Source organism: Solenopsis invicta, chromosome 2, assembly GCF_016802725.1.
Source record: "Solenopsis invicta isolate M01_SB chromosome 2, UNIL_Sinv_3.0, whole genome shotgun sequence".
Classification (NCBI taxonomy): Eukaryota; Metazoa; Arthropoda; class Insecta; order Hymenoptera; family Formicidae; genus Solenopsis; species Solenopsis invicta.
In genome coordinates, this window is record NC_052665.1 from 11,867,690 (window position 1) to 11,891,473 (window position 23,784).

At 33.7% G+C, this 23,784-nt stretch overlaps 2 protein-coding genes across 4 annotated transcripts; one reads left to right on the forward strand and one right to left on the reverse strand.

The window, feature by feature from the left end:
- The first annotated feature begins 528 nt into the window (after nt 1-528).
- On the forward strand, nt 529-8,250 carry LOC105196791 (cytochrome P450 307a1). The gene is made up of 3 exons (XM_011162903.3): nt 529-3,061; nt 4,942-5,733; nt 6,011-8,250. Exons 1-3 carry the CDS (start codon nt 2,662-2,664, stop codon nt 6,337-6,339), a joined length of 1,521 nt encoding a protein of 506 aa, XP_011161205.1. The 5' UTR covers nt 529-2,661; the 3' UTR covers nt 6,340-8,250.
- LOC105196790 (facilitated trehalose transporter Tret1) lies at nt 7,812-22,413 on the reverse strand. 3 transcript variants are annotated; one of them, XM_011162902.3, is made up of 5 exons: nt 21,986-22,413; nt 14,694-14,750; nt 11,391-11,532; nt 10,957-11,276; nt 7,812-10,390 (listed from the first exon to the last, which is right to left on the reverse strand). In XM_011162902.3, exons 1-5 carry the CDS (start codon nt 22,022-22,024, stop codon nt 9,440-9,442), a joined length of 1,509 nt encoding a protein of 502 aa, XP_011161204.1. In that variant the 5' UTR covers nt 22,025-22,413; the 3' UTR covers nt 7,812-9,439. The 3 variants fall into 3 exon arrangements, with proteins under 3 accessions (XP_011161204.1, XP_011161203.1, XP_025991218.1); XM_011162901.3 differs by lacking the exon at nt 21,986-22,413 and adding an exon at nt 15,527-16,812; XM_026135433.2 differs by lacking the exon at nt 21,986-22,413 and adding an exon at nt 15,025-15,206.
- Between the last annotated feature and the right edge of the window lie 1,371 nt (nt 22,414-23,784).

Below are 23,784 nucleotides of genomic sequence, written 5' to 3' on the forward strand. Positions count from 1 at the left end.
TTGTAATATAAAACACGCAGTGTTTAGTTAAATGTTACTAAAATTATAATATTACGTTGGTGCAAAAATAATTGTGGTTTTTGTGATTTTAAATTTTGATGATTATTTTGGAATAAATTTTTATTGTACAATTTTAAAAAAGAAATTTGCTCTGATTTGTGTGATAATAGTTTGTTTACTCTTGGCTAGACTGTCAAATTAAAGGATGGAAAAGAGGGCTTGCGTGACTGTTCTCATTTTCAAGGCTTTTACCTTTATTATGAAATCACTTTTTAAAACCAACATGATTGATCAAATTGAGCTTCACGTTGACAATTCCCTTGTCAAATGTTTAATTTTATTGCAAACAGTTTCCGCTGCTTTACATCCTATTTTAAACTTATACAATAAAATCGCTCGAATTTTACTCTTTTTTTTTTTCATCTTTTTGATAGTCTAAATTAAACAAAAATAAACAATGAAAATCAACATTAGCATAAATTAATAGAGTAAAGTCTGCACTTTAAAGTGATATATATTACAAAAAAATATAATTAAATAAAAGTTTATTCCAAAATAAGTACCAAAATTAAAAATTGCAATTATTTCCATCAGTCTAATTAAAGACTTTGAGGTCTATGTTGTTTCACTATCATGATTTTAAGGGTATAAATATATAAATTTATATAGAAAATTCTTTCCGTGCAAAATAATTTTGCATTTTCTATTTTTATGTCCGCAGAATAGAAATGCGAAGATGCTAATCTCAAACATCTTCAGGATGAGAATTTTAATTCTCTTAAATGTTTTTTCCTTATTGTTGTAATTACGCATATACGTAGCACATGTATTACCGATTTTTTCTATTATTCCAAAGAAAATTCGATCGACAAAATCTATTTGATTTCCGCGTTTGTTTAAAGTAAATTAAATTTATATGGATGAAAGAAAAAGAAGATATTGAATTGTATATTTTACTTCCTTCTCGTCGAATAAAAATAAAATACATTTGCATAGTTGTCTCACGGTTACATAACGCTATTTAGCATCTTTTTCCAAGACGGATTTCAAATTCGATTGATTTTTCCCGATAAGAAAGTCGTGCCAGACGTAAACAGTCTGCCATCTCCAACAAGTGTAACAACGCCGAGGAAAAGTGTTTAAAAAATGACCACTGCTACACATATAGAAATAATTTATTCGATCCTGAGGATAAATGTGTAATTTATATAATTGAGCTTTGACGGTGAAAACGAAAAGTAAATCTCTCTTCACTCTCGTCTTTTTTTCGACGTGCAGCAAAACCATAATCTATCTTGTTGGTTCATGGTTCCCGACATGGTTCTCGCATATCTTCTCAAAGAGAGTTTGAAAATGTAATGCCGATCATGAATGCTGAACCGGCCAGCCGATCACTATGTGAAAAAGGTAACTTTGTTCTCCGTCCACGTACCCCGTGGTGTACCAAAAGCGAATTACCGTCGATCACCGACTTCGACATTTGTCTCAGCTGCGAGTACGTCGGGTGGTACCGGTGATCGAGTCGGTCCCAGCGCAGCTGCGAGTACGCGCAGCATATACGCTCGCACACTACCTTCTTTGCTGCCAGAAAACCCGATGGCACCTTAAGGAGAGAAGTCAAGGGCAAGAAGCGTCCCTTCGTTTGCACGGTCTGGGCCCTACCTGGGCGATTCCTCTCCCCACCCTCTCCTCTAGCACCCGTCCCTACCACTACGTAGGTTTACTCTTTGCTCCACCGCCTACGGGGCCCTTTTCCTCTCTCCCTTTCCCCGGCGGTCCCGCGACCGATCATCCCTCCGCCGCCGCGTCTGCTTCCCTCCGGCTCTTCTCCCTCTGCTCCTGCGGGCGCTGCGGACAGTGCGGACCTTACCAACTCATACTCGCGAGTATGTCCCTTCAGGTTTTCGTGAAATTCGTCTCTGTTTAAGCAGAGGCAGAGGGGTATGTTCTTACGACCCATACGAGAGTGTCCTCCTCCTCCTCTTTTTCCTCCTCCTCCTCCTCTTCCTCCTCCTCCTTCTTTATCTCGTCTTCCTCCATCTCTATAGCCACCACCATCACCTCCTCCTCCTTTCCTCCCTTCTCCTGTTGCCCATCTCGTCTCAACACGAATCCATATGTATGGGGTTGAGGCGCACAGTGCTCGACGCAAATGTGCTGACTACATTACGCCTGGCTATATAAGATAGCCGGACAACCATCCTATCCCCACAGACCGAGTCAGATCGGCGAACCGTTCACAGACGGGCCACAAGGAGCTTGCGTCTCAATCGGTCGATCGCTCGTTCGCAGTGGAAACATCAGTTTGAGATTTGTCTTGTGGAAGAGCCTAATATTTTTTTACATTTCCGGCGAAGTGAGCAAGAGACTACTGGCAGTTTGAAGAATCGTTTTATCGAAGAGGCAGCTCGATTATCAAAAACAACGCGTGCTTCGCTCTATGAAAGAATTTCTACCTCGCAGAAAGGGTATAAATTAAAGTTACAGAATCAAATAAGTTGAACGATACATCTTGATAGCAAACATTTTTTTGAGATCATTGAGAAGTATCGGGGAATATTTTTTTAATCGTTAGAAAAAGAAGAAAGAGAGGAGTGTAAAGGAAGAAAAAGGAGGAGCAGGCGATTCTTTTAGTGAAGAAATTTGTGATTGTGTCGAAGGATGATTTTTATCAGCGCCACAACATATTTTCTGCTTGCCATCGTTCTGGTGGCCTTAGTCTTGATCGTGATGGACCATGTCAGATTGAAAAAGAAACAAAAGAAAATATATGACGGGGAAGAATCATCCGATCTACTAGATCCACCTGGACCGACGCCATGGCCAGTCTTGGGCTCTCTTCATATTTTGGGACGCTACGATGTGCCTTACAAGGCTTTCGGCGACCTCGTCAAGGCCTACAACAGTCAAGTGATCAAGCTCAGGATGGGATCTCTACCTTGCGTCGTCGTCAATGGATTGGAAAACATCAAGGAAGTTTTGGTCACCAAGGGCCATCACTTCGACTCCAGGCCAAATTTCATTAGATATCATCTCCTCTTCTGCGGCAACAAGGAAAATTGTAAGCATTTTATTTCCACTTTATTGTTTCTGCAAGCTCGTAAATTGATTCACTGAAAATTAATTCTATTTTTTTTTTTTTTTATAATAATATATCAAATTAATATTAAAAAGGCCGAAAGAGGGGCTCGGGGTAAATCTGCGACATCTCATACATTTTTCTGCAATAACTTTCTACTCAAATTTATTATCTTTGATGTTAGTAATTAATAAATCGAATAGGAACGATCCGTGGTCAGTTAACACTCTTTAGATCGCTTGTCGAAACAGAGATCGATTACATTCGCGCAATCGCAACGAATCACTTTCTCAGCGGTTTAGGTCACGTTGCGAGCATGTTTTCCGATCACACGTCCGACAGGGAGATCAGAAATTCCGGTTGGTTGCGAGTATCATTCATCGATACAGCGTGAATCATCGATATAATGTTGGCCGAAAGCGGCTTGTTATAAATTATAACATCTCGTTCGAGAACTTTTGAAAAATCGTATGCTAATAACCTTGTCGTTCATCGCGCGCGCGAAACACGTGAGCCTACATATTCACGCATATATTGGCGCATGATCGCGATTTACATGTCGTACGTCCGTGCCAAAACTCGTGCTAAGGTCAGCGTGAGAAGCGGTACCAAGTGTAGGCGGAAAAGGTCACGGTATCACTTTCACGCGTTCCTGGCTTACCCGGCAGCCGGACAAATAGGATCAAGGCTGATCCATCAGAATCGCCGTCGCCGTACCTCTCGCGATCCAAGACGATCACATTAACCCTTTCCATTGCACATTCGTACGCGCCGCGGCGGAATATTTTATTTTCGCGCGCATGTGTCATAAGCGCCGGCAGCTCTTAATACAGTCACCTCTATAAAATTTCCTGTTTATCGCAGAATGAATATTATTACTTGCAGCTAATCCCTTGACTTTTTCCGTCACGCGTAATAAATTAACGATATGTTTTTCTATACTAACCTTTCTCAACGTTTATATGGTATTCTAATTTAATATGCGTTTCATTCAGTCGTTTGTTATCAAGAAATTGAAACACATTTCCAATTGTATGAAATAACAAGAAATTACGATATTTGCATAAAAAATATTTGAAAGAAACTTTTGCGAGATATAATTCGTTTATTCCGATTTGATAACGTTCGCCGGATTACTATGGAAAAACAGGTGGCGAGAGGATGAAGCTGCCGTTCTTCAGGTTCTCGGGCGCCCTGGCATGGATGACGAGAAACCGGGTCACTTCCTGCTGCCGTCTTCTCTCGCGCTTCGATTTCATATTAAGCGCGCTGAACGGCGAATCGATTTTCTGCCGTGTTCGCTGGGGAATTGATGCCGCGTCGTCTAGTTGCGTTCGTGTTACATTTCCGCGTACGCGGTGCGTGCGAAGGTGCGCAAAGTAGAAAGGGAGCGTGTGCGAATTTTTCTCTTCGTAAAGTGATGATGTTTTGAAACGCGATGTTACATTCGCCGAGACAGTAACAAGGCCAAGTTCAACGTCGCCGTCAGTCGTGCTGATTGTCCTTTTCTTGATTTAGTAATTCGAGCTGCGATACATTCGTGGAATATATACGTTTACCGTCCCGACGTCAGCTGATTCCGTCGCGAGTCGCTATATATTGCGATGCGATAAAAGTAAAACTAATTGATGCCACATTGGAAAAATGTTTTGAGATGATCTAAAACTAAAGAAAATAAATTAAGAAAAAGACGGTTGTGTCGAATATTTTTTTAAATATATCTCTTCAGTGAAATAAATGAAAATTTATTTTTAATTAAAGCAGAACTTTACCCGATGATTTCAATATTAATCTCAACTGAGCGTTCAAGTCGATTCCTTAAAATAGGATAATGATTAACTCACACTTCCCCTTTCTTACAGCTTTGGCATTCTGTAACTGGTCAGACGTTCAGAAGACGCGAAGAGAGATGTTGCGAGGGCATACTTTCCCGCGCGCCTTTACCACGCGATACAACCAGTTGAACGGCATCATCGGCGGCGAAGTGGACTGGCTGATTAACCACCTGACCGGCATCTCTGGTATCAGCCTGCATGCCAAGCCACTGATCCTGCACACGTGCGCGAACATCTTTATCAAGTACTTTTGCTCGCGGAGCTTCGACCTTGGTAATGGTCCCTTCCGCGAGATGATCGAAAACTTTGACAAGGTTTTCTACGAAGTGAACCAGGGATACGCCGCGGATTTCATGCCATTTTTGATGCCGCTCCATCAGCGTAACATGACGAGGATGGCGAATTGGAGTCATGAAATTAGGAAATTTGTGGAGAAGAATATAATTGGAGATCGTCTAACCAGCTGGAGGTCGGTCATACCAGAAGAAGATTACGTGGATTGCTTGATCAATCACATCAAGACTGACGCCGAACCCACTATGACTTGGGACATGGCGATATTCGCGCTAGAAGATATTGTCGGAGGTCACTCGGCAGTCGGCAATCTCCTCGTCAAAATTTTAGCATACTTGGCTACTAGACCGCATGTACAAAAAATAGCTCAGATGGAAATTGACGGAATTGAGACCACGGGCAATTTCGTCGGATTGGAGAACAGAGGAAGCATGCCGTATACAGAAGCCATTATTCTTGAAGCGATCAGACTGATCGCCAGTCCGATCGTACCACACGTCGCTAATCAAGACAGTTCTATAGCCGGTGAGTCAATTTTTTCACTTACAATATATTACCAAAACGAATATGACGTAGTTCTTGTCTCAACAACTCTTATAATTTACAGAAATTTACAAAAGTATGAACACTACATTTACAAATCTCTACATTGATGAGAATAATATTTGAATTAATAAGTAAAATATTATTTGAGAATTTTATTAATTTTAAAGAATATTTATTTATTGATATACTTATTAATATAATCAAAATTGTCACAATTATTCGTTGATTTTATTCCAATCTTAACTTTCTATTCTAGGCTACAAGATAGAGAAGGACACGTTTATTTTCCTGAACAACTATGATCTAAATATGTCGAAGGAGTTATGGACCTCTCCCGAAGAATTCATACCGCAAAGATTTGTGCAGAACGGCAAATTGCTGAAGCCGGAACATTTCTTGCCATTTGGTGGCGGCCGAAGGTCCTGTATGGGCTACAAAATGGTCCAATACATCAGTTTCTCGACAATAGCCACTTTGCTGAAGAACTTCAATATATTGCCGGTAGAGAAGGAAATATACAAGGTTCCTATCGGCAATCTGGCACTTCCAGAAAATACGTTTAAGTTCCGTTTCGAGAAACGGTAGGATAGCAAACGCAACAATGGGAAAAAATGAATCCGGTCGAATCGTTGAAATCGGAGAAGGCCATTTTAATTTCTCGTTCACGATTCGATCACGAGCTGGACTCTTGAAGACTTCACTGATTACGCGGAACAACAATCGAAGATTGAATCCGAGTGACAGGCAAGACTTTTGCACATCGGCGAAGTTTTTTTAATTAACGTTACACGCAGCGGAGGACCAGCAGCTAAAGAGAGGCTTTTGACTCCAACGAAGCTTTACTTACGTTAGGGAGGATTAGATACGAGAACGAGTGGAAGGTATTCGATCTCTGGCGCTAACAGAGCTTTACTGACATTACTAGATCATTAAGATAGCTAATTGGATCGTTCCTTGACTCACTCTCTAGGAGCAAATACGCCCGCGGAGCTCAGTTTCGATAGTTTAAATATTCGTTAATTATCTTTATAGAGCATCTCTCTCTCGTTTTAATTTAAATGAGTTATATATTACAATTTGACAAGGAAAATAATTTTAAAGATAGTAGGTAACTAATCTGAGAGAATATTTAGTGTTTCTTTAATCACAATTTAATTATGAAATTTTAATTTTATTCTACTTTCAATAGAACTTTGATCTGTATGTTATATTTGAGTCACTGAAAAATACAGCAATTAAAATTATCATGAGAGCTTACTTTATAATTTTTTTTGCTGCATTAGGCATTAGATAGACGATCTCATTAAATCTTGATTAACAAAAATTATGTTTATAAGAAACATAACGTATCACATATTATTTAGCTACTACTTATTTAAAAAACAAAATCTTGTGAATTGACACATTGTTAATTAAAAAATTATTATATTAAGAGAGTGCCAGGGACAAGTTTGAACGATTCATGGGTATAACTCTGATACTTGATGGAAATCGATGAAGAAGAAGAAGAAGACTGAAGTTAATTAATAGTTCCTTCGAGTTTAAAAGCGTATTATTTAGCTTGGATAAAAAATGTATTTTTGTATTGCGTATGTTTGTATTATGTTTCAGAATCCCTTTGCAAAAGATTCTAACTTTGCACTTTTCAACTTGAAAACTGAATATTTTATTTTTATTTACATATAAACAGAAATGCTAAGTGAATGCTTTTTGTATACGTGAAACATGCATTTTTATTTCTTCTTCTTCATCTTCTTGGCATACATATTGAACTTTTAGTATTGTGTTAAATCATTATACTTCTGTTTTTGTTATATCGTCACGCTTCACGACATGAGATGCGAAGTAATTTCGATGTAATCTTGAAAACAGAAAACAGAAAAAGAGATTTAAAAAAAATTAGCTTATTAAAGTGATACGAGAAGATTCAACATTATTTCCAAAACCTTTGAATTTTTAATTAAAGTAATATATTAATATATTAATATATTATATAAAATAATAATTTTTCTTAATAAAGTAATATTTCTCTTCTCGTACCATCTCGTAAATAATAATTTATTTTAATTATCGAGCATTTATTAGAGCATTACGTTATTATTATTACACATACAGTTATTTTATATTATTATCGCTTTTTATTATTATCATTATTGTCAGTAACCATGTTAATCGTCGTTCTATCCTTTCTCGCCTCGTTTCTCCACCGGATCCCACATATATCCCACGCTTTCACATTTCGTAAATTGTACATTATTTTGTGTTTGTTATTTAATTATCGTGATTGTTACGCCATTTGTTAATTTATTATTTAAGATTTTAATAAAATACGTGAGACACACATATGTATATATACACATATATGTATTTTTATATCAGAATATATAATACATACTTAGAATAATTTAAATAAATTGCATAATTAACTATAAATTGATTCATTGATCAATCGCGCGATGATTTGATAAATTGTAAAGTACTTCATGTTCGATAGTTCGTAAATATTCGTTGACATCATCGCGTTATTGATTTTTCGCGTAAAAAATACTTTATACAAATTAAAGTAGCATTTGTAATTGTAAAAGGCAGCTGTCACGAAGATGACAACTTAATCGCAAAAAAACAGCGATTATTATCACGATGACACAACACTCTTCAACCTTAAATAAATAATTACATGTATCTGTGACATACGCGAATATGAAAAGTTCTTTTTATGCTTATCGAGTCGACACTGGATTGTTATCACCGTACCAATTAGTAGATCTTATCAAAATCAATTATTTGCGAGATTTACGAAAAATAAATTAATAATAAGTTACACACGTTTAGCACTTAAATAAGCACTACGTGCACTTGTTCAATTTTATATTCACAATTCTCTTTCAACTGTTAAATATTAATAATATTATTTATAAGTGATAAATCTTATCTTTAATTAATTAATTAATTAATTGCGTATTATCGATAAAACAGTCGATTTTATTTAATATCTCTTTTTTTAGATCTTCAGCAATATCTGATTACGATATTTATCTGGTTTCCTATTTGAAATAAGTGTGATGACAAATTTGGATTATCTTAAAGATTATGCTAAGCTCCGACTATCAAACAACAAGTATATAATGAGTTTTAATTAAATTATATGATACGTACTGTTTTATCAAAATATCATTTTTGAGATTGCGTATTTTTCTCTCGCGAGTCTGGTACAAACCTAATCTCATTTCAATGTAATTTGCGAATACATTTCGCACGTGGTGAACCAAGTATTGATATATGGCACTGTTATCGTTTTAATGGAGAAACCTTTATCGAGATGACAGCGATACCTCCATCGTGTTACGTTTTACTTCTCATTGTGAATCCTAAACAAATATTCTTTGTCTCTTTCGATTACGAAATATATGATAACTACGTATACATATTTAGAATAAATATCACGGTTATCTTGTTACTTCGATTGTACTCCTTAAATCTCTTTCAAGAGATACCTTAAAGTATCACAAAATAACATCGCATCCGTTTCGTTTATTCCATCGGCCATCTAACATTCGTACAATTCGTACGCTTGCCTTTAATACCTTGTATCTCTTCGTGAATTTAACATTATTTACTTTTGACGGTTATTTGTTTGTATAGGCAATAAATATTTTCAATTTCTCAGGAGACCGACAGAGATTGCCTAAGAATTAGAAAGAGCGATTCTCTCTCCGACTATTATTCCTTCCGGCTGCTGCATTTCCAAGACCTTCTTCTTCGATGAGAACATGTCCTCGATCTCGCGCAGTGTCTTTCCCTTCGTTTCGGGTAGGAAAAACAGGATAAATACCACACCGATTAAAGATACGATAGCGAAGAAGAGGAACACACCGTGCATGCCCATCGCAGCCACCATATCTGGATACGTTTTAACAGTCGCCGCACTGAAGAGATAGCCGACGGCAACCGTCGTGCCGGACAATATGTCCTTGACCTTGGAGGGAAACACCTCGCCCACCATAGCGAACGGGATCACCAGGAAGCCCAGGGTGCTCGTGAATATGTACATCGCCATACAAATCACTGGAACCACTCCGTTGTCAGCCATGACGGTTCCTCTGTCGGCCAAATACAGATAGAGCGATAAGCCGCCCATGAAGATCGTCATGCCAACGCCAGAAATCATCGACGGTATTCGTCGGCCGAATTTCTGAGACACTCCGGCAGTTAAAAGACTGGCTATAAAACGGGCGACGCCTATCACTATCGCTGCTATATAAGGATCTAGATCTTGAATACCCGATTTATCCATGATTGCAACGGCGTTGTATATGACCACGAAGATTCCGGAGAACTGTTGGAAGAAAAAGTAGCTGAGCATTATGCCAAATGGCACAAGGGAGCTCCTTTTCACTAGGTGCTTTAACAGATTTTGATTTTTCTTCTGCGGCCGTGGTTTCAGCTCGAATAAAACTTCTGCCGACGCCGGCTGGTCCTTCGGTATTCCGCGGAACTTCTTCATGATCTCCAATGCTTCCTCTGGCCGATTCTGATCTCGCAGGTATAGAGGAGTCTCGGGCACTACCAGCAAAGTGAGGGCGATTGCACACAGTGGGAAGAGAGCGCACAATAGAGCTATCAGTCGCCAGTCATCCTTTGAGAATAACAAACAATTAAGCAATTATTCGTACATTTATTATTTGTACAATTATTTTTTCATGTATAAGAAAAAATATAAAATTTTTATTCAAGATAAACTATTCTTTGATAAACTTAAACAGACTTTCTTACACAAAGAAAGTTTTACCAAGAAAAATATATTTATTCTTATTCAATATATTTTTATGAATTGAGCGAAAAATGTATCGGATATTAAATAAAAAATAATATCTTGAAATCAAGAATTTTTTCATAGTCTTATTATTAAAATAATTATATTGTGTTCTTGACAGTAATCTTTATAGAATTTCTTTGGATGAGTACAAAAACTGAATTCTACACTGAGAAAATGTATTTGGTATTTATAACTATAACTAATATGTAATAATTTGCATAGAAAAAACAACTGTAAATATATAATCGGTATTGAAAAGGCTGTGAATTATAGTTTAATTATAATTAATACAATCTTTTTTTTCCAGTGTATATGACACAATGATTATTGATTTGACTAATTTTTTTCTGTGTATTGTGTACGAATTAATGCCATTAATCATTTACCTGAAAGAAGTATCCAAAGATATAAACAATAAGGACACCGAGAGCGATAGAGATACTAGTCCATGTAACCATTGTGCCTCGTAATTTTGGTCCTGCTATCTCCGCCACATACACAGTCGTCGGAACTGACGCCATGCCTGTGGATATTCCGGAAATCGATCTTCCAATCAAAATCTGAACGTAACTGTTCGACATGTAAATGGTCACCCAACCCGCCAGTGAGATCAACGACGTTACGAACATGCTGATCTTCCTTCCTCGCCCCATCACGACGCTCGAGAGTAGACAACCAAGAGGCGTACCCAACGCCGATACGGTAGCTGTTGCGCAAATAATATTTTTTGTTAATGATATGATAATTAAGAAATTTATTTGTTATAATTCCAAATTACAAAGAATTCATCGAAGGAATGAATTTTTTTAATTACACTAACCCATCCAATTTGCTTGACTAGCATCGAGTTTTAAGTCATCCTCGTTTTTCGGCCATCTCATCGCGGGTTCTGCTACGGCACTGTAACCGAAGCCCATCGCAGGACCTAGTACCACGACATTGGCGCATAAGGCCATCAATATCTATAAAAGAAAGGCCGTAAATCAGGAAGAAGTCAACGATATCAGAAGTCAACGATATCGGGGAAACCGTGACGAATATACGTAACGACGGTAGCAAAAGTTCTAAGAAAAATATTTGTATTAGCAGCGAGGGGTAAATCCTCGGTAAACTTCTCGCGCGCGACAAAATGAGGAAAATTTATAACTAGATTATTTATAGCTGCGAAATATGAAGCGAAAAACAGTGAACTGATACGCGGGAGGTATTGCAGTTATCGCACCACCAAAGGCTAAGGTTAACCAAGGCACATATATCAGCCTGGCATCGAATTTTTTATCTGAATAATTTTCTTATCGCACCTCAAACGATGCAGCTATTACACATGCGAATAATGTTAGAACCGGTTTAACGAATGATCGCGGAGACGAAAGAAGGTGCAGCCAGTAATTAAAACGCCTTAAAATTGCGCGATAAAATTATAGTGTTTTATAATACGGAGCGCCCATCATACATATTTTCATGATATCAAGATAGCTATAGAATGGAAAATCTCGCGATGTAGATAGAGTTTATCTTATCATGATCTCAAGATTTGGAATTTTGTGATACGTCAGAGATAAGCGAGGGATACAGAAGTATCTATAATGCATTTCTTTGTTATGTCCAAGAATATACATTTTATGCAAGAAATCGTGAAGAATCAGAAATTTTGTTATACAGAAAAGAGCATTCTCTTATTTAAAAAATACTTTTACTTTTGAAATGTTATATAAGTATTGAAGTAAGACTACATAGTATTGTACCTCTATTCATAGTCTTTCTTGAGAGACAGAAGCAAGAAATCCTCAAGAAATGAGGATTTCTTGTTTCTATCTGTCTTTGCGTAGAGTAAAACGTAGTACGTGAGACAAAAACAGACAATAACATGGAATCCTTGTTTCTTAAGGAAAAACTATGAATACGGTCGTTAAACAGACATAACTGTTTACATGAAGAATTTTCCGCTTTATCAAAATCAGGGTTGGATGAGATAATATATTTTTTCATTAAATTAAAATTAAAGTTAATGACTTATAATGTAAAATTAATTTAAGTTAAAAGTTACATGAAGATGAAACTAACTCAATTAAAAGTTACGTTAAATTCAAATTAAACTAAGTTAGATTAAAAGTTAATTTTGAAAAGTATTATTTATATGAAATAAAAAATTTGTAATTTTTTAAAGTTAAATTTCTCAAAACAATTATAATGAGGCTTACAGAACAAATTTTTAATATTTTGTCAGTTAATTAAATTTATTTAAAATAACAAAGAAATATTGTTTTTTTTTAATGTAGGAACGTATTCTTTAAATTTTTTCTTTTACATATATAAATTTTTTAATTACGAAAAATGTTAATAAATTAAAGTTTGTGTTTAAAAAATAACTAAAGTTAAAATTGAAAATTAGATTATTTAAAATTAACTACGTTAAATTAAAAGTTATTAACCTTTAACTTTATTATTTTGTAACTAGTTATTGAGAACAATTTTTTAAAAGAAAAATATATTTTCTTAAAATCTTATTTGATACAACCGTTTGTTTGTTTTATTTAAACAAAAATATTTACTTTTAAGTAAATAGACATATTATCTTAAGTACATAAATTTGTATCATGAAATAGGAAAGGCTTTGAAGCAATAAATCAATATTATGAATAAGTGCTGTAAGAGCCAACACAAGATGTTCGTGTGAGAATTAATTTAATTTAATTGACAAGCAATTATTAAACAATTAGACGTTTCGATCCTCTGGTTTGGATCATCCTCAGTAAGTTTATAGATCTATATGCGATGATAACGTCTAATTGTTTAATAATTGCTTGTCAATTGAATTAAATTAATTCTCACACGAACATTTTGTGTTGGCTCTTACGGCATTTATTTATAATATTGATAAATTTGCATTTTACATTTTTTATATTTAAAATATTTAAATAATAATTTTACAAATATAAGGTAATAATATTATTAAATTTAAATTATTTTCTCAAATTAAAAAATTTGATTATTTTAAGTATAAAAATAATCTGACAATAATTTTTTTCTAGAACTTATGGAAATAAAAATATAATATTTTTTGCTTTTAGATTTAAATTAAAAATTATCAAATTTAAAGAAAATTAAATTGTGTATAAGCAAAGGTATCATTTTTGTATTTAAGCAAAAATATAATTTTGGAACAATGATTGTTAAATAGAATATCAGTTTTAATATGATATTAATATTTTCTCTGTACAAAAATCTTGTCATTTTGTATACCAAACTAAGAAACGTACTATTGATAGATAGCCATCTGTAACTATGTCGATAGAAATGCAAATATAGATACAATTGGGAATTAAAGTAAGCAAAGCTTTATTCGCGAGAAGTGAAGGTATTAGGCGTTGCTCATAGTTTTTTATCAATCAATTTGTAACTAACGATTGCAAGGTTACCGCAATCGATAACGCAAACTTTTTTGTGATTAATAATCATTTGTGAGTTACATAAATGTTTCTTAACAATCTGCATAATTTACTATAGAAAGAATCAAATTGACTAAGAAATCTGTTCTACTACACATCTTGCTTTTATTTCATCATTTCATTTACATTTTATCTTCGTTATTACTACATCTTAATTCTAAAATCAATCAACAGGAAAGTAAAGAGGCCAACAGAAACTCGAGTGTCATCACCGAGATATAACATCTTAAAAATTATAGAGAAAAAAAAATTGTAATATCTATTACGAAATCGTGCCGATATCTCAAATGCCAAAGTTATACATTAAACGCGCGTTCAGTGTCACCTTATCCGTGCCAAAACACATTAATTGAGCAATAAATTGTGCAATAAATTCACTATAGTTAATGTTTACGAGAGCCATTTGTTTTTGATGCAGATTGACTGCATCAAAAACAAGTGCCAGAGGCAATAATTCTGGTAATTCTCCCAATAAAAACATAAAAACACTCGTTATTCCGAGAAGTAATTTATGTCGTCGCTTTGATGTGATAAATAATATTTCATATTACCATCAACGAATATGACACAATATATTGAATTCATTTCAACTTCGTCATTTGTGGGAAACAATTAATCGAAAAAAATTATGTGCGATCTATTTTTTACAAACATGTAAAAAGAGTTTATCATACTTGATAGATTGTTCCGGCTCGCTGCCACTTTTTTTGTTCGTTGACGCCGGGTTCCATCTGCAAAAAAGAAGATTGATCGAGCGTTTTAATCGTTACTGCATTTCCGTGATACACATAATTTTCAAAGCTGAAATACGTTTTAAATGAAAATACATCAGAACCGGTTATTGTCGCGTTTCTATTATACACGAGGATAATTATCTACGTACTAGGAAAAAAGATAACTGACAGGTTTGACGATCTTCAATACACTTAATACATTTTTTATGCAACAGAAAAAAATGTGTGTAAAGGCAACAAATCTTATAGTATTTCTTGAAGTATAACTTACCGGATTGTTTGACAATATTAAGAAATGAAGACTGAAATGATACTAAATTAGAATTCTGAATCGTTATCGCGAGTTGGAGAACGACTAACGATATTTAGAGATAGATCTCTAGACTTAAGAGGCTAAAGAGAAGATAAAGAGAAAATTTCTTTCCAGCAAAAAGACTTGATAAACGTAACTACGATAAATTTTACTAAATGAATACAATTATGTTATGAAAAGAACTTAAAAGAAGAAAAGAAAACTATTTTAGCATGAATATTTTTATATAAATATTTTTTTCCAGCAGTAAAGCTAAGGGAGTAAGACTGACTTAAAGAATAATCAAACTTAAAGTATTAAACTTTTGTTTAACAGATAAAAAAATAAAATTACAAAAATTTTAAAAAATGTTTCAACATTTAAGAAGAAAAAACATATGAACATATTTTCAAACATATGATAAATGTGTGCAACTTAAAATTTGGTTTGCATTACGACTTTGCTGGAAATATCCACGTACCTTGATCTCCATGCACTCCGATATGCGCCCACCCGCACTGTTAACATCGGTTTGTCCATTCGCATTATTAACGTGCTCGTTCGTATTATTGACATCTTTTTGTTCATTCGTATTGTTAACGTTCGTTTGTTCATTCGCATTAATAAGGTCCGTACGTCCGTTCGCGTTGCTAGCCGGCGTGTTCGTCATGGCGTTTTTTTTTTCCTTAATAACTTATTTTCAATGGCGTCAATAAAATATAACGATATAACGATAGTAACCAGTGTGATGATTTTTTCGCGTAAAATATGATTTGTAGCTTTAAGAAAGAGTGTCAGTCTTTTTATCTTATGTTACGAGTACCACTTTCTTTCTCTCTCTCTCATTCGCGATTGAATGTTTTATATATCCTTACATCCATTCTATATATCCGATTTCGGTATTTATACTTGATAATAATCTCGATATCGTATCACAAAGTACTTTTAATCGTCATTATCATTCATCGATCGACTACATGCCTATTTAAAAGATATGCATGTGTTGAATGATTTGAAATTCGACTGTTGAACCAGACGTCCAAGCGTCAAACGGCTTGAACTAAATTAACTGTCGTGCCGTTCAGATATACCGCGAGTTTTAGATACGAGATCGCGCTCTCCCTTTTTATTTTCAGTCGTCTTCGTCCAGATATAATATCATCATATGTACATATAATAAATACCGATTTGCTCTGAGCTGTTTATTCTGCTGTCTATTCGTATTAATGCCCGATAGCGTTCCTCGGAAAATCGCGATCCGTTCGTCTTTGAGATTGCGCCTTCGTTCTTTACAAACGAGTGTCTAATCTACGACCAGCAGTTTTATTGTTTCAAGCGAAGTCTTTGAGATATTCACCAGATTGCTCCAGAAAATTCTAACTGATATCTGCAGTTTTCCGCGATTCGTCTTATCGTCAGATCTGAGAGAGTACGCGTTGAATGCTCGCTGTTCAGCGAACGTCTTCGTCGTAATAAGAGTCTGAGATTTTTATAGATATGTCAAAAGTCTTTCTACGTCGCACGATTAATTCTTTTAAATAAATATTTGAGAGAATGTTTTTTGCGCCGCGAATTCCCGTCCGATGTGTTCCGACATTCGCGAGAGCCTCTCGATTAGCGAGATGTAAGCCTTCGGATGCAGCCGCGTTTGTGACCAGCGCTAACTGGGTACTCGTTATTGACTGAGGAGGACGCACAGAATTTATCTGCTACACCCGGCCACGTTTCTCCACTCCGGGACCATTCGCGTCGCATGTTGATCTGTCGTATCGCTGGTTGATGCTCGCGCGAATGACAAATACACATCCAGTGTTACATTTCTATTACTGAGAACTTTGCACTGATAAGGAAGCGATTACGTAAGAAGACAATCGGAAGATTACTGATAGTTGACGGGTCACAAATCGGTGTGATAATGTTTAATCAGACAGAGTAATTAACAATAATGCGACATCAATGGTAAGAGTGTAATTTATCACAATGACGCAAGAGTACTTATTTTGGTTGAGAGGGAAAAAAACGAAATGCAATCTAATTTTGTTATATCACAAAGAACAAAAGATATTGTCTTTTAATCAGTGTACCAATATCTTAGTTAATTTTTAACTTTAATTTTAACTATTTTTTAAACACATAAACTTTAATTTATTAACTTTTTGCCAAAATTAAAAATTTATTTATATAAAAAAGGTCATAAAAGAAAAAATTTTAAAAGAAAAACAACAAAGAAAAGAAAGAAAGAGTTTAAAATGATGAATGGAAGAAAAAGAAAATAGAAAAATGAATATACACAAAAGAATAATATACATTTTTAATAATGTGTAACATTTTGAAACTTTTATACAGAAATAAAAATTTATTTAATAAAATATTATATAGGCTTTGTCCAGTCTTACCCGTTTCTGTCTTGTGCTGTTGCCATCGAGTTAGGGTAGCGGGTAGGTACTCTTTCATAATCCCAAATGGAAGACCTACTTCAGGGGCTTAGCGACCCTGCCCACGCGAGCTCTTGATTTTTCCTATCTCTCATACCAGGAAAATCATGTCCTACCCTAAATTCCTACCCACCCACACTTATTCTTTTCGCATCCCAAACCAACCCGTTTGCCAACGTGTAAGATTAAGGCTAAACAAGCCTCTATGATGTTAGGTTTAAAAACGAACATACCCCAGGTGAGTAGGATTCAAGATCTAGAATTTCATACTGAAATTCAGTCAGTTCCACGGATTCAGGGAGGGGGGGAGGGGGCAAAAAAATTTGACAAAGCTGAGAAGAAAAATAGACGGATAGATATAATTTTTGCTTGTAATAACCAAACTTTTTTTTGAACAGAGGGTGAATCATCTTGATACTGGGATTCACCGAGTTGTCATGCACACTGTTGCCCGTGAACGTGAAACAAGTGAACTTCGAGTATAAGTCGAGCGCACTTTTAAATATGTAATTTTGAATTCAAGAATAAATAGCTTTCAAATAATGTGATTGAGCTTGTCGTGAGAACAATATGATATTAGAAACAAGAATACGATCTTAAGAATAAAATATACTTTGCACAGATCTATTTATTATTGATGCAAATGAACAAGTTTAATAACTTTTTTTTTCGACAAATTTCTGTTTGAACCTAAAACCGGGATCATACTCATTGAATCAAATGTACGTTTTTACTATATAATCTAACAGTTTTCGCAAGTAAAAACGGTGAGATATTTTTTAAGGGAATTTGATAATTTTATATATCAATTAATAATTATGTTAAGATTCTGATGCGTTTATTCATTTCCAAGTCTGATTAAGATAAAAATATGTCTCTTATATAAAATCAATCAATAATAGATGACCAGGGGAAATATATCATACACTAATTAAAATCGCCCCATCGTATCATATTGTTTATCCGTCGACAAGATGTATTACGCATTTTATTTTATCCATGTGAATATCTAATCGTTTGCACGTGTGAATACCTAATCTGAAACATCTATTTATTGAATTCAGTCAAAGTGAAAGGTTAATTAGCAATTGAAGTAAGACTTCCATGCAGCTTCACGCTTCGATTGATTCTTCGCTATGAATTTATTGTATGATTTCTAAATTCTTTCCGCTCTTTTTGCGCTTGGTCGTCTTGACATTGGCTTGCGTAACTTCCTCGAACCAGATATACATAATATTGTAATTACCATGACGTAATTTTTATCGGGCATGATTGCCCTGTTAATTTATCGTCATTTTCTAAGGTGGACATCTATTAAGAAATACATTTTATAGCAATTAAATTATTTCTGTAAGTTATATATTGTGATCAATGCCATCTTGCAACATGGACAATTTAAATGAAGTCCTTGGTGTTCTTCCTCATATCCATCTTTAAATAAAAATTGCTAGTATTTAAAAATATTTTATATTTTATATCGTATAAAGAAAATTTAATTCTATCTTTTTCTTTCTACACTTATATACATAGTGCATAGTATTATATACATCTTTCATGTATATTTATTATGTTTTGAATATCTAAAGCGATAAGAAGCGATACTTGTCTTGATTAGAAGAACGAATATGACGTTGCTTTTGGTATCTCCTACAAGCGACAGTATCGCTACTATCATGAGACATTGTAAGCAAACAATGTTAACACTTGCAAAACAGATCTCAATATAACTGCAATCGTAATTAACGCGAGATGGAATTTCGGGGACGTTTGTACGAACAGCATTAACTGCAGAAGACGTTTATAGATGGGTTTAAAAAATTTACGAGGACTGTTTTCTTGTTTACTTTTCTGAGCTTATTTAGTTTGATAGAGGCCTTGGATACAAATCGTTATTGCGCATTATATTGCACCTCATTAATTTTTATCAATAATTGAACATACTAGACATCTTATTTCAATAATGACGCATAGATATCTTTAAAATATATTTTATATTTTAAAGAAATTGAAATAAACTCTTTATTATTTATATACATTTTTATTTATTATTCATATTTTGCTCAGTAAGATTAAAAAACGATAAGAGCCAAGTTCTTAATGTGTAACAATACAATTATTTATTGATTAATAACAAATTTTAATTCAAACATTTTGACCCTTGGTTTGAGTTATCGTCAACGAAAAATAAGGAAATTGTAAACAAATACAGAAATGCTTGTTATTAATTAAGAAATAATTGTATTGTTACACACTAAAAACTTGTATTAGTTTTTACTAGCTTTTTTCTGACTCTTACTGCCTTTTGTCATTAGTACTTTAATTCTTTTTGTTTAATTTTATACATTTTGCTCATCTTAAATTTTCTCGCCGTCAGTTTTATTGTTAGAAAGATTGCCGTAAAATATAAATTCTGCAATCGCTTGAGAAAATAATAAATTATTTCCTTTACAAAACATTTTCATACTTTGAATATGGATCTGTTCATAATTTCTATATCTATTGTGTTGAAAATGTTTTTTTATTTCTATTACATATTGTTATAAAGGCTAAAAATATGTGATTCACTTATTTTTATTGATAAAGAACAATTTCTACTAGAAGGGTCACTGCTGACCTACACTCGATTTTCATCTGTCGCTGTACGATTAACGAAATACAATGCAACTTACAATTACTTACAGTTGCGTAAATTTTTTATTATCAATAGTTTTTTTGGAAGAAAGCCGATATACTTTCTGTTGACTATTTGTTGAATAATTCAAAATTCAAATGATGAAAAATCCACTGAGTCACTACTAACCCCAATTAATTTACGGAGGGTTAAGATTTGAATTAAAAGAAGTCTTGTGCGTCATCAGAGAATACATTATAATAATGACAGTGTTAATACTGTTCTAATAAAAGAACGTTGCGAAAGATGCGTATGGTCTATGGCTTTGAACCATTTATTAACCCAGCGGTTTTGTGTTAGTACTAGAGATCGACACACGCATACGAATTAGAAACGATTAAACACAACTCGGTATAAGACAGTAAGCCTGTACGTAATACAGCATAAGAGTGCTGTCACGGAACTCTTAGCTCTTACGTAAGAGGATTAAGTTGTCACTACGATATCTCGTGTTCGTCACAACGTGTCGATCTTCGAAGCCGATGGTAATATCATTCTCTTTAGAGTTCGATTCTTGGCGAGACAGAAAATCTGTGCGAAAATTCAGTTACATCAAACTCTGCGATCGTAATACGCTTGGAACCACAATAAAAAATATTGATTCGCAGAAAGCGACGACGTATTGCCATTTTTTACCTATAATCACGAGAATATTAGACTTCATTATCACTTACAACCGCGAGATTATTGGATTCTATTATCGCTCGTAATAATGAAATCATTATCACGCAATAATCACAAATAATGGTGTGAAAAAGATAAAAGTAGGATTCCGAGTTTGTTAGTTTTATTTGATTATACATTTAATATGTGTTTTATCTTTATTTGAAGATTTATTTACGATATCAAGTTTACTTTAGCAATTTACTAATAAAATTTCCAATAGAATTCGGAGGAAAATATTTACAGTACATGAAGTTGGCATTTAAATAAATTATATTTAAATATGTATAAGCTTGTCACTCTTCTTAGGACTGTACCAACGTAGTTTGAGATTTTTAACTCGATTATTTTCTATCATTTTTTAGATATAATTTAAACCGAAATTAATTTACACCAAATTTAAAGTTAAGCTAAATTACAAACGGGCTTACAGACAAAAACTTCTTTTATATTAATTTGATATTTTATTTTAGGTAATGATGCATAAAAATCTATAAATTTTGACTTTTTTTGGAAGGGTGTTAAAAGATCAATTTTTGTTATGCTCAAGAAAAATAAAACAGATTTTATTTTTTGCAATCCGACTCATTGCAACATTGTAACATTTTAGCGACATTGCAAGGTTACCACAGCATTGTTAGAATGTTCTGTGTTGGATAATGACAATTAAAATAGCGTCATATGACGGGAACATATCAACAATTGAGTTTAAATTGAGAAAATGCGTGGCGTCGCAGTCATTCACGAGATGTATTACTACTATGTATATTGATGATGGTGACAGTGCGATACTACATTTTGTTTTGATATTGAAAGTATAGAATATTCTACAATAAAAATACTACATTTATAACCGAAAGTATGAGATATAACGAACGTGAATTATATAATTATATATAATTATATATCAAATATGTCCGTATATTTTAGAATATATATAATTATATATAATTATCAAATAATTTATGTATATGTATTTTTTTTAATTGTATATAAAAAATTTATCTCCGAAAGAAATGATGTCTATTTTATTTTTGCCGAGCACAGCAGAAACCGATTTATTCATAACATTCTTCTTTTCGATGAGAGGTACAGTAACTTATCGAAGTTTGCTTAGTCGCGTATAATGCAGGAAGTAGGTTACGAAAGGTATGTTGAATCAAATGGTTACCTGAATGAAACGGCTACTTTCCTCATCGGGAGAAGGCATTTTCTCGGTTGCCAGTACGTTCGTTCGGCGAAACTGAAATCACCGCTTGTGCAGTGTACCAAATTTAACGAACTAGAAATTTACACGTCAACGAAATCTGTGTATGTACTTTCTTAATAGTCCATCAGCGACTTCACGTTCTTTACACAAGATCTATTATGTGAACACACTCTGTTTATCGATAAAGAATACGCAGCGATACGTTCACTATGTATGTCGATAACTGATTCTTTCTGAGGAAGATAAATATTGTTCACTTTAAAGCAGCACTTAAAAATTGAATATATCTCGCGATCAATGGTTATCGTTATTATCGATATTATTGATATAAATAAAAATATACATTAATTTTTAAGTCATCTGGATTGTCTTGATTTCTCGGATGAAAGCGCGCACCAAAACTGACTTGTTTAACCACTTGACGTTGCTATATGAGCGCCTCAAGTGAGACTCGTGTTTATTAGATTTGGAATGTATTCGGCGCCGTGAGAGAGATACTCGTGTTTGTTAGATCTGGATAATAATTTACAACTGTTTTTTCCACATTATGTGTTCTATAAGAACAATAAAAAAATATTTAAAAAGTCCGAGACAAGTATCAAGAATACGAATGGAAAGTGACAAGCATCTGTTTATCTTATAGATAAAAATAGTCATGACTATGTCACTTTTTATCGTTCATCTTGGAGAGCCGTATTTAATAAGAGATGCATTCAGTATAACTTTATAGTTTAGTAAAAGATGCATTCGTAGAAATACATTATCAGTTATTAAAAACTATAAATGACCAAGTATTTTTCAGTTATGTGCTTTTTGAGTTATCGCATAATAATGTCCGTAAATAATAGGAATTTTGTCGATAATCGACAGCCTTGATCGTCTTGATAATTGATCGTCTTAATAATTTGCAGAAAAATACGACACGCTAATAGTGAATATATCGTGAAGATTTTTAATTATTTAGAGGAAACTTAGCAATACCGGCAGACTACTTTGTTTTTGAGTATATTTAATATTTCTTAAACAAAAGTTGGAAATAAAACTTTAGGAACATGAATACAAACTAAAAAATGTCTTCTATTATAATATTTGATAGTATAGCAGTTTTTACATAAATACTGTTTCGTGTTTTGTAATAATTATGTTTTTATAAAATAACCCAAAAAGAGCATCAGAGAAATTGGTACAATAGAGAGTAATAGCAGAATTCTGATATGATTTCGTAGGAAAAGAGTTAACTTTAAAATAAATTGATACACTATGTAATAAAATATGTTATATATTAACAACGAAGTATATAATTAAAAAAGGTTAAAAGTATCTTTATATGGAATTTATTTAAGTCTGCCCATATTCAGTTTAATAAGTTTTTTATATATCTCAATAAAGTACTTGTGCAATTACTATATTTAAAAAACTCATTAAGATTATGAGTTAAAAAAAATGTAAGAATTGAGTTTCTATGTAAAAAATTCTATGTAAAGATATTTAATGGTGTTCCACAACTCCTTTCTTTCTTCTATATAATTTAATATGGATATTTATTTGGAAGTTCTATAGAAAACATTTAATAAAATATTATATACACGGAACGATTTTGTTAAAGTATCTAAATAGTTGGATACAAATATGAAAATAACTTTGTTAAGCCATCAAAATAATTATGTTGGACTAGATGGAAGTAATTAATTTTGGAAGTAAGTAATTAAATTGATGGAAGTAAGTAATTAAATTTAATTAAAGAGAAAGAAATATATTAA

Coding starts and splice junctions, on each gene's coding strand:
- LOC105196790 (XM_011162901.3), bottom strand. CDS start 15,715: ATGACGAACACGCCGGCTAGCAACGCGAACGGACGTACGGACCTTATT. Junction 14,751..15,526: donor CGGAGTGCATGGAGATCAAG/GTACGTGGATAT, acceptor TCTTTTTTGCAG/ATGGAACCCGGCGTCAACGA. Junction 11,277..11,390: donor TAGTCAAGCAAATTGGATGG/GTTAGTGTAATT, acceptor TTTGCGCAACAG/CTACCGTATCGGCGTTGGGT.
- LOC105196791 (XM_011162903.3), top strand. CDS start 2,662: ATGATTTTTATCAGCGCCACAACATATTTTCTGCTTGCCATCGTTCTG. Junction 3,062..4,941: donor CTGCGGCAACAAGGAAAATT/GTAAGCATTTTA, acceptor CCTTTCTTACAG/CTTTGGCATTCTGTAACTGG. Junction 5,734..6,010: donor TCAAGACAGTTCTATAGCCG/GTGAGTCAATTT, acceptor TTTCTATTCTAG/GCTACAAGATAGAGAAGGAC.